This window comes from Drosophila willistoni, assembly GCF_018902025.1.
Source record: "Drosophila willistoni isolate 14030-0811.24 chromosome XL unlocalized genomic scaffold, UCI_dwil_1.1 Seg142, whole genome shotgun sequence".
NCBI lineage: Eukaryota > Metazoa > Arthropoda > Insecta > Diptera > Drosophilidae > Drosophila > Drosophila willistoni.
Genome location: NW_025814053.1, coordinates 3,280,460 through 3,292,338, shown reverse-complemented (window position 1 = coordinate 3,292,338; position 11,879 = coordinate 3,280,460). Strand labels below are relative to the sequence as shown.

At 35.8% G+C, this 11,879-nt stretch overlaps 2 protein-coding genes across 2 annotated transcripts; both read right to left on the bottom strand.

Annotated features, from left to right (window-relative positions):
* Positions 1-281: 281 nt before the first annotated feature.
* Positions 282-1,996, bottom strand: LOC6652843 (coiled-coil domain-containing protein 34). The gene is made up of 4 exons (XM_015176465.3): positions 1,726-1,996; positions 1,367-1,660; positions 595-1,307; positions 282-532 (listed from the first exon to the last, which is right to left on the bottom strand). Coding segments are annotated over exons 1-4 (1,140 nt in total). The 5' UTR covers positions 1,857-1,996; the 3' UTR covers positions 282-530.
* A 3,995-nt stretch (positions 1,997-5,991) lies between these two features.
* LOC6652842 (microtubule-associated protein RP/EB family member 1-like) lies at positions 5,992-7,278 on the bottom strand. Its single transcript, XM_047011523.1, has one exon. The coding sequence runs from the start codon at positions 7,084-7,086 to the stop codon at positions 6,304-6,306; it is 783 nt and encodes a 260-aa protein (XP_046867479.1). The 5' UTR covers positions 7,087-7,278; the 3' UTR covers positions 5,992-6,303.
* Between the last annotated feature and the right edge of the window lie 4,601 nt (positions 7,279-11,879).

Genomic DNA, 11,879 nt, shown 5'->3' with positions numbered 1-11,879 from the left:
AGCGTAACCCCAAAAAAGTATGCTATAGTTTTTAATTAAATACGAATTGCAAACGAATGCGACATAAACAACGCTTTTGCAACAAGACCTGAGGCACCGAGAACGAATAAATTCATTACGTGTATTAACTAAAGCTTAACCAAATTCAAAACACATCCGAAACAAAACTAAATGCAGCTTTATTTAAGTATCTTTAACTGATACCAAGAGAAAGTTTTTATGAATGATTGAATTCTAAAACTGCAATAACTTTGCATTCAGTTGATTTGTGCAATAGACAATTTCCGATTGAAATAAATTTATTTTCGGTTAGATCTAAAAGTTACAGATTCTAATACATACATATCTTTTGAATAGGACTTATAAAATAGCTTAAATCTTACTTAAACTAACGCCAGGGAATTTGTTTTATTAGTTTAGTTGTTAATGATTTCGAGTGGTTTTTATTCAAACCATCTAACTCAATGTTCGAATTTCTTTTGCCCACTGTACTCTCTTCGGTTTGTTCTTGTCTGTCAGTTAGTACATCATCCTGATTATCAAAAGGAAGGCTTATGCAGGAATGGCAATGCGAATTGGCATGGGATGACTTACATAAAGAGATCTTTGATTGCTTGCTTGGGGCCTGAGTCGATGGTGACCGATCCATATTCATAAGGGATCCATTTGGCTTAATTTGCAACTTGATGGGCTGACCAAAAGTTTGCATCCACAGTTTCTTTTTCGGCTGAGCCAGGCGATCCAAACGTGAATAATCGGGGCCTGCACGCTGTTTAATTTTGAGCTGCTCCTGTCCATTCTCACCTTCATTTGTATTGTCCTTTATCAAAGGCTGCCATTCATTGGGATTCACAAAATGTGGGGAAATGGTACCACGCAGAGAGTCCAGTCCTTGACCCATTGGCACTGGTTTTGGTTTATTGTGCGATGATTTTACCCATTGTAGCCAGGCCTCTTCACCTAATTCACGACGCTGTTGCTCGAAAATTAAATTAAATGAATCACGTTCTTCGCGTTCCTCACGTTGCCTTCGCATTTCATTTAACTTTTCTTGCTCCCATTCGTAGAGACGATGTGATGGGTCCTCCTCTGGACCGAGTTGGGATAATGTTGAAGCAGTTGAAAGAGAATCCCGTTTTTCTAGATCCTTGCAGTTTAAATTTGATGTGGATCGTTGCAATTGTCTTGTCTTCTCGGACAACCAATTTTCGTATTTGGCCTCTGCCAAACAAGCTCGTTGTTTGGCCCTCTCCTTCTGCGTCTCGGCATTGCGGCGCTCCTTCTCGGCCAATTGTTTTTGAGCTTCACTGAAACCACAATGAGAAAATGCAACATGTAAATGTAAGTTTCAAGGAAGAATACATACTTTTTAGCTGACAACCAGGAACAGAATGTCATCAAAGATGTTGGACGATTGCCACTCTCTTTATCTAACTTTGCTTCTGATTCAGTTGAAGGTCTTAATAAAGAAGCACTTGATAGCAATGTACTATGGGCATTGACCTCATCTTTTGACCATTTCTTAACACTCTCTTTGACATTCCAACCCATACAAGGATGTGGCTTTATCACTTTAATCTTGTCCATATCAATTTTAGCCATTTTATGTGTCTTATTGGCATAATTGTCAAATCTGTGGTGATGATCATGGTCTCCGTACCTGCAGACCAAAATGCGACCTCAGTGTCAATTCGGTTTACCTATAAACTCTAAATTCAAACTCACAATGTCTCTCTCTTTGCTGGCTTGCAATTGATATGCAAATTGTGATGGGAGGCCACAGTACGCTGTTCGGTGCATAGCATTACCCGCATTATCTCGTTCCCATGCCGATCACTGCTGGCCACATATGCCATTTCGTTGCGTTTGCCTCCTGCCACACAGTTAAAACGGTACAAAACAAATTTTGTTCTAGTTAAAAAAAAAAAAAGAAAAACAAAAAAACTGTCGCGTAGGTAAATTGTGTAAATCGAATTATAAACAAAATGATTACTAATCAAAAGCTAACTGAGATTGTGTCAAAAACAAATACATATACAGCATGGCCTGAACCGATTTTTCAAAGTTTTCATTTGGGAAGCAAATTTATTCAGTCATTAGCCAACAAACTTATAAGGGAAGTCCGTCGTATTCTTTTCCTCTCTGATGAATCATTATCTGATTGACCGATCTCTTTGCTTTATTAAACTTTACTAGTTCGATATCTTTTGTTGGGATAAAAAATTACCATTCCAAGAATGGTACCACTTAATTACCACTTCGTCAGAACAAAATAATTCGTTTATTATATCCATTGATTAATAGAAAAATCTTGTCTTATCATTGATAACAAATTGTTTCTTTTTATATCAATTTTTTTTTGGTTGTTGCTTACTATGGATGACCCACAGTAAGTTATACATAATAAAATGCTAAAAATAATTTTCAATCTGCCCTTTAGGCAGTCTACCCTTGACCTACATATATGATACAGCCAATACTGAATTGGTAGCAGTACACCACACCACACATACATACATATGTAACATAATATCTTTATTAAGTACAAAAGCTAAATTTGATATAAAGTACCTAAATTTAAGTTATTTCTATGGTTTTTGTTTTTTTCCTCTTAAGAGTAAAATAAATGAATGGAAAATAACTTTTGTAAGGTCCGAATGAACATATTTCGAACCATTATATATACATACCCAAGATATCATTTGAAATTCACTATATTAACATATTATCTACTAAAAAATTGATGTATTTATCGTATTGGTATTTATCTGTAAGAAGCAATGCAAGGTCTCAAAGTCAAAAGTGTCTACACTTTAGATTTAGTTCACAAACTTTAGGCCACTAGTGTATGCAATATATAGATGTATAGAGTTTTATGAGTTGAATATAAATATGTACATACATACATTTATTTTTGATATTTTTATCATAAAAACTATTGCATTGGCAAACAAATGTTATTGTCATTGACGTTGCCGATGTGAATGCAGTTTGCTTATTTACAAAATGCGCATATTTTGCCAGAGAAAGTAGCCAAAAAACAATGAATATATGTATGTACATGTATGCGATATGTGTGTTTATATATATATTTATAAATATACATATAAATGAGTGTATGTGCGTATATATAGATATCTGTATGGATATCTCTGAATAAATGTATATATGTATACTTATATGTATATCCATGTTCTTATTTTGTATGCATTTTCATGGCAAATTTACATAAAATAACTGACGATTCAATAATACATATAAAGAACAGATGTGGGTGAGATGCCATCATTTCATTTGATGTGTCCGACGCGTGAAAGCAAAGTGCTAAATATTGATGCTTCCGGTATTTTCTCTTTCATTGTTGTGCTTTTATTGCAAACGAGAGCTACTGGGAAAACCTTTATGGAGAAATGTGACAATTGGTTTTTAAAACAAATGCTTATTTCACCTCAATAAGAGACCTGTTGTTGAGATCTCAATAGTTGATTTAAATCTGTAGTCCACCATAAGGGATATTAGTTCGAGGTAAAATGATTGGTATTAAAATAGTACTTGTGCTTAATAAGTTGGTTGCAATTTAATTGATGCATTTATTGTTGACAATTTTGTTGAGTTGGAATTCTTACTCTCGTTTTCTATCTGTTTCTTTTTCAATTCATTGCGGTTGATTTTTATATTTTTGTTTACCCTTTTGTTGTTATTCTCTTGCCAAAGAAAATGCATATTTCGCGCTTTTCACAATTTAATGGTCAAAAGGGTTTTCATTCACATTTTTGTGGCCCACATTACATTGCCACACTTTATTTCCCTTAGGTTCAACGCTTTGATTTGATTTTATTCGCTTTTCTGTCATAGCTCTGTTGCAGCTCTCTGATTTGGATTCGGAATCAGTCGGACAAACACACACACACATAAATAAGGTCAAATGTCTGCATTTTTCAATTTTATTGGCGCCAAACATACACCCACACCCACACCCACAAAAATACAACCACATCTATGAAACCTGCTTCTGCTGCGTAAGCAGAATTATTGACCCTACCATCAATTGGTCGAGTTAAGTTCCGATTCCCTTCACAAATAAAATATTTAAATAAAATATGCCCAATGGTTGCTTTTATTCTGTGATTTTATTAGGCCAAATGTTATTTTCTTAGTAATTTTACTCCAAAATACATATAAGCAGCACACAGTTTACTTCTTAATGGCAATATTCTTTCTTTTATACTTTTTTTTTTCATCCCACCATTCATCTTCACATGCCGCTGTAATTAGGACTAGGACTTCTTATCGACTGCCGCTGCTTTTGTGCCATTAGGTCACTCTCACTTTCTTATCAACATTTTTAGAATGAATCACCGAAAATATAGCATTTACGTCAATTGGAATTATCAACCAGGCTTATTCTCGTTTCCGAAGCGTTTTCAAACATAAACCGAAAGTATTTCCAAACCGTTTTCGAACATGCTGCTCTCAATTTCCTGTGAAATGTCAAGAGCTTTCCTTTTCAAAACACAGTTCAAAACAAACATTTTGGATTTGCCTATTATTAAAAGCCCATTGTAGGACCCAACCACCGAATTTTCGGCATGACGTCGCAACTTTCATTGAAACAGGTATAAAGTAAGTTGTCTATATGCAAATAAGATAACAAACGAAAATTTCGGTATTATAAAAGTCACACCATTTTTATCGACTCAAGTCGAATGTTTTATTTTCAGCGATTTGTTTTGATGAAATGGGCCGAAAATGCTGGTAATAAATAAATGTTTATACATTATTTATAAGACAAACATATATATGTTCGACTTTTGTAGTCTATAACCGATTTGGAGGGTTAAGACACATCTATAGCAATGTATGTTAAACCAAAGTAGTATCCGTGCTTAAAACATTGCCAAGAAGTTTTTATTCGGTTTTGGTCGTTAATATTTCAATTCAACGGTAAATATTTACTTAAGCTACTCGAGATTTCAGTGTTGAAAAGTGGAAAAATCGGCTAAAGCTAGATTTCAGTGTTGGCAAATGCTATTTTTTATTTGTCGCGTTGTTTGACCGCCCTGACAGCTAAATATTTTACTCTAAATTATAAAATTAAGGAATATTCCGCTGCTCTGGCAGCCGAATATTGTATAACACAAGTTTCAAAAAGCGCGCGTATTCGAGTATCCGATATTTGGCATCTGGCAACGCTATCTCAAAATTTGACAGCTTCTTTTAGCCGGAAAAAGCTACTTTTAGCTATAATCCCGCTAAAAACATGACTTTTCTTTTGTTAATTGCACAAAAACTACATAATAAATCGCCAAGGCGCACCTGAGGTCGTGCTCGTGGAATTTTTCTCTTTTGTTTGATACCAAATTTATGTAGTTTAAGCGCGTTTTGGGCCCGAGTAGCTATAGTAAATATTTACCAAAATTTGATATGGAGGGCAAATCCTGACTATGGTAATTCATGTTTATTTGATAAATGGTTTTTAACTAATTTGAATCTAGTCCATAGTACTCAGCTCAACATTTTTGAGTTAAAAAAAAAGTCGTTTACTTTCAATAGGTGATATTTATAAAAATGTCTGCAAAATAACTGCATTTCCAACTTTTCATTGTACTATATAAACAGAATTTCATACGTAAATTTTATTATTTTCACAAAATATCAAAGTGGTACTTCTTTGTTATAATAAGAATAAAGTTCTTATCCTTAATTTGGAATTTGGAAAGTGCATTGGGAAATTACTTATCATTCGTTTAAGTGGCGAGAGTGGAAACCGACTAATTTGGATCGGCATCAAAATCAAGATTAGGTCTTGAATTTGATTTCAATAAAATCACTTATAATCTGAAACGAGAAAACGCTTGATTCAATTTTTGGCCGGAAACGAATGGGAAAGAACCGGAAGCCACCGACGCAGGTTACCGATTGAAATGAACCATGAAATGAACTGAAAAAAAGTAATTAAGTTGGCCTTTTTTTCACTTCAACCGATTTAAGTATTTTAGTAACAGCATGATTTGCATTCGAATGTATTTAAAAACAAATTTACATAATTTTTGAGTAATGACTTGTAAAATTTCGTTAGTATTAAGTTCGAAAATGTGATAAAGAATGTTTTGGAAAATCTTGGCACTCCATATATATAAGGGATATCGGTTTTGTTTTGTGTGTAGCATTGTGTGTATGTGTGCGTGGCGTTCAGATGTCTTTAAGGTTTGGTTTTCACCTATCGTAATGGCGGGAAGGAGGGAGCAACTTATTGTTTTACTCATGTCTAGTGTGTGGTTTTCGGCATTTCAGAGTAAAAAGTTAGTTTTCACTTTCATTCTTCACTTCAAGTGGGCTAGCATATCCTTCAGTTGTGTGATAGAGTATGTCCAGAATGCGTTGAGTAAATGGCTGCATATCATTGTCGTTCGTCTCCTGGCACACGATCTCAATGTCGCGCAGCTTGGAGAAATAAAAATTGCGGTCCTTCTCAATGTCACGAACTTGAATACGCATCTGTTTGATTTCGTCGAACAGCTCTGGAATAATATGACCGTGGGACAAGCTCTTGGAGCGCCCAGATGGTGGTACACGTGGCCGAACTTCAGATGACAGCAGATCAAGATCCTTGTTCAATATAATCGAACGTGGCGTAGCACGTCCAGTTTTGCATGTACTGGAAAGTGGGCCAGCCCCAAAGCCCATGACTTGATTATCACGTGCCGCCATAGCATCATATTTCCGACCATTGCAATTGGCCCCGAAAAATTTGCGGAACCATTGCAAGAACTCAAAGTTGTCCTGGAAACGACCCTTCACGAGTCTATCAATGGGTATCACCTTATCCACGTTCATCTTTTTGAAGGCGGCCTGCAGTAACTTGAAGTTCTGGATGTATTCATGCTCCAAATTGGTTCGATACTTGATCCGCTTCAGGGGCACCGAGTTGGGGAACATCATGTCCATAAACTGGCAATAGGCAGCTCCAGTGCATAGTTCTTCGATCTTGTTAAACTGCGACTGCATGCATCCATTCAGCCAAGACAGCATTTCATGCCGGGATAGGTTATCTGATCCATTTGTGCAATACACATTCACAGCCATGGCCAATTTTCTTTTCTTATTCTTTTTCTTTTTTTGAATTTTAATTTGATTTAAATTCGATTTGTTGAATTTTGCCGGAAAGGTAGAAAATCTACAAAATTTTTATTATTAATTTTTTGTACTTTCTGCGAACGGCTGCTCTACAACTGACTACAACTAAGTCGAATCTGTTATAACATCTAAGCAAATCGAAACTACAATGACTATGACAATGTCATTGAATACTAGATCAAATTTAAATCTATGAAATTATAAACCAACCTAACTAGATCTGTAAAATAGACTTAATTCATTAACAGGCCAGCCTACTTATCTCTAAAGACTCAAATGGAACCTTCTAGTGGATAAGTTTTTGACCGATTTATTGGGGAATTCTCAATTGTTTTTGTGTGTTAAAATATGTATGTATAATTCCACTCTCGCATAACCCATGTATTTGTGTTTGAATTTCAGCATTTTTTTCTTTATTTGTGTTTTTAATAAAAGCTTAAAGCTTTTGAGATTGCTATAAAGAGCCCTAAGGAATCCTCCAACAATTGGGACACTCGGTAAAAACCAACAAAACTACTCGTCTGGTACTTTGCGCTACTTTTCAATGGCTTTCCGAAAGCATTTGAGCAATTTTTGTGGCATTAGGAAGAGCTACCAAAAACGGCATCGACAAGGATATGGTGAAAGATGCCAACCAAGCCAAAGAAAATGAGCTACAAAACAAAAAAGGAAAAAAAAACAATTTCGTAAGCTAAAAGGTACGAAAAGTTCTTTCTGATATTGTTGTGCTTCTTGCTGTTATTATTATTACTATTATTTTTATTATTATTGTTATTATTATTATTTTTATGGAAGCAGGCAACGCGATTCTGTACCCTGTCTAGCGGGGTCGGCATGAATTGCATCTATATCCCAAATTAAATACTTAATAGTCGAAATTTCAATACCCTTATACATATTCTAGTTTTGATGGCAACTTTAACTTAAATTATACAATTTTTATTCATTTTTGGTCCAGCATTGCGATAAGGATCACTCATAAACTCATTTATCTATGAATTAGACTGAAATAACTAACGAAACCTCACTTAATATTAGTTGAAGAAGATCAAGAGAGATGTTTTCAAATCAAGTTCTTCATAGTTATATACTTCCGGCTTGCCATATCAAGCAATATCTTACTTCTCTTAGAAATATAAGTCTTCGTTTTCTTCTACTCAAATGATCTACCCGATCGATCGAAAAAGAAACATATGCATATGAATTGTATTAGAAAACTCATTTGAAAATAGAGGCAGACCTTTTGCTTAGGGTATATGTACAAAAAAGGAGAAGAGAAGAAAAAGTAAAAATACAATTCGCTTTTAGCCCTGCACATGTGGAAAAAAAGTCAACTAACATGAAAGCGCAAAAGGCAAAAAACAAAAACAAGCAAAAAAAGAAAAAAACACAAAACTACAAAACGGAAACGGAAGCGGCCAAGCTGCCAACTTGCACTTTACACTACACTTCTTTGTCCAGCAGAAAAAAAAAGCCGAAGAAAAAAGGGGGGCAAATACGCCAAAGCGTAAAGAAAACTTCCTGGAAAAATAGGGAACTCAAACTTTTGAACTACACTTTCATTTAAAATAAAGTCATTTTTGTCTATTTTCCTTTGGCCAAATTGAGTCTTGCCGAAACTATTAGGGCTAATCATTGTGCTAAGAATTATATAATATCTCTGAGTTGGATAATAACTGTGAATCGCTGGAATTTGTCCAGGTAAATCTTTGAGATGATTGCGTCAAACGATGAAACACATTTTAAGCATGCTACCGTCTTCGCGTTCAGCCATTAGGGTTAGGGTATTAAAGATTTCGTCAATCAACGTCTATTGCGTATATCCTCGAACATGCTTGTTCCTTTCGATGTACTTTATTCTTGACTTAACAATAAGTTGACAAACTGGCATTGAAAACTCTCAACATGCGACCAATAGAATGTAACTACGACAAAGATCGTATGTACATGCATACGTATGTACGTATACGATTGATAGAGTTAGGGAGGGATGGCGCGATGGGGGGAGGAAGGTCGTGGGGTATTGAGAGGGGAAAGACATTATGGGCGGCCCATAGTAAAGTTGACGCCGAAAAATGACGCCAAATGCCGACACGGCACATGGTGGTTGCTGGATGATGCCAGTTGGGGCATGGGGCATGGGGCAGTTGGGTAGGATGAGTTATAGCTTGTGGTCATGTGGCGCATGTGGCGCCAGGCAATGCCACGACAAAGCACAGGAACAAAAAGAAAAACAAGAAAATGAAAGGAGGGGGGAAAAACATTGGAGAAAAAATTGTTAGTAGAATGAAAAGTGAATGTCGTCGTCGGCAATACCAATGCAACGCCGAATTGTGAAAGTTAAATTGAATGCATTTTTCTTGCAATGTTTTCCAAGGTTTTTCTTTTTCATTTTCGTTTTTCTCTCCCTGTTTTCATTTTTACTTTTTTCTTTCTTATTGGCTAAGTAATGAAATTTCTAGGGCAAGGGAAATCTTTTCTACTAATCAATTCAATCGATCATCGGTGTTTGTTAAATTGTGAATTTACTTCAGGCAACAGAGAGGCTGTTTATTCACCAGAAGAAAACTGCATAGACTTAAGAGATTCACAGTTTTTTTTTTTCGAAGACACAGGTGTTCATTGAGAGGCATACTTTTAATTAAACAGGGCTATGAGAGAAGATAGTCATTCTTGTGTAGGTAAAATCAAAGTATGGAGATAAAAAAGGTCGTTTTCACAAAAGTGTTAAAATAGAGTGATAGAAATGATTCATTGATTCAGTGGATAAACTAGTCACAGACAGAGAAAGATCAGGATCTTACGTCAGGACGTATTAGACTGTTTATTCGAAAATGGGTCAAATATTTGCTGCTATATTTAATCATTCATATGAAAAGAATTCCTTTGGTAAGAAAGTGATTATTGAAGCTCCTTAAGCACTCTTGTTTAGGTTCAGGACATTGAAACTAGAACACATTGCACAAATGCATTCACAAAGCAACTAACTTTACGAACTCATTCAAATGTATTCATTTGATGCTTGAAGAGTATGCCATTAAGGAATGAAGCGACTGCTCTGAAACAAAGTTTCTTGTATTTGTTAGTCAATCGAAAAGAAATAGAATAGAGTAGAACTCATTCGTAGGCGACATCAAGTTTAACTCTAACTCGTATTCGGAATTGTAAGATCTCGTTGGAAGTACTACAAGTTCTCACTTGAAAATTGATAAGGAATGAATTAAGATAATCTTACTGAAAATGATTTGTGTGGCCCATTGCAGTTAGGAGTTTTAAAACTATGGAAGACATTCAAATGACAAGTGCAAAATATCAGAGACAACTAAACTGTGTAAATTACTGAGCATACAAATCTTATTACTAGAGTTATACACCTCGTACTTGGGACATTTAATTTTACCAAATCTTTTTCACACATTCAGACCTTGTTGTGGAAACTAACAGCACTTTGTTGTTGGCTTTTAGTTCTATGCATACACCACAGACAGACCCAAAAGCGCAAGAGACAGAGGGCAAGATGAACAGAAAGTGGGATGCTGGAATGAGGAGGGCAAACTATGTGAGTACAACAAATAAATTTGATAGGAAAATCCGAAAAACTAACTCGCTTAATAACTTACACTTGGAGTGGCAAAAAGCAAACAAAAGTCTGACCAATTCTCCAACATGCCATCATCCCCTGCCCTGCCCATCCCCTGCCCTTTCCTCTTCCAACCATAGACCAGGTATAGAGCTTCAAGCTTATTCATTCGTTCAGAGTTGGCGGGGCTGGCAGGAGGACGAGCACGGTGGTGTGGGAAAAAAAGTTTGACACACCAAACTAGGGATAGGGGAACCGAAGCGATAGAAAGACAGTGGGTTGTTGGTGTGCGTGTGTTTGGGATTTGAGACTCGGTCTCGGTCTGGGTCTATGTAGGTTTGAGTTTGAGTTTGGGTGTCTTTTCAATTGTGCTGTGAGTATAATAACTTTTACCTCGTCCAGGATCAGTTTTGTTAGCTCAAAACCCAAAAGCCAAAAACCCTGCAAAAGCAAAGAAAAGTCTCGGCAAAAAAAAAACAACAACAACCACGGCATCGACAACAACAACAACAAATGAGCAGCAGCAGCAACTCGTAACTGCAACTGCAAATTCTGATGCTGATGGGTTCTAGTTGGTAACTGGTTTAGATCCAGGTGTAAAAAAGTTTTCAATTTGCTTAATCAATGAAATGCAAATTCTCCATTTTTTAACACTCTCTCTTTTTTTTTTTTTTTGTTCATTGCGTTGCCAGCTTATGAGAGAAGCTGTTTTCCCAATTCACAGCAAAAAGTTCATAAATTTTGGAAAATTGAATTTGGTGTGAATGAATTTGCAGAAATTAATTTAATTTCAAATTCTGAATTCAAAAAATTAAAGTATATAGAAGGGATTAAATTTGATCATCATCAGGATAGCTGCCTAACAGTTTGACTAAAGAAGGGAAAACTACAATGAAAACATAAAGGAAATTAAATTTTATATCGTCTACTCCTAACCGATGTCAGTTGACCAAATTGTTTAACCAGCTTTTCTTGACACAAATGCCGTTGCTTTTGAATTGTCTGGGGGCCCTTTTGACTCATGACTTGCCTGACTGATCATTGTTTTGGTTAGTGCTTGTTTTTGCTGTTGTTCAACTTTATCCGTTTGTTTAATGAGCTTTGAACGAAGATAGAAATCAATGATGCGAATTTTATATGCCTCGGACACACAGAGAATTGA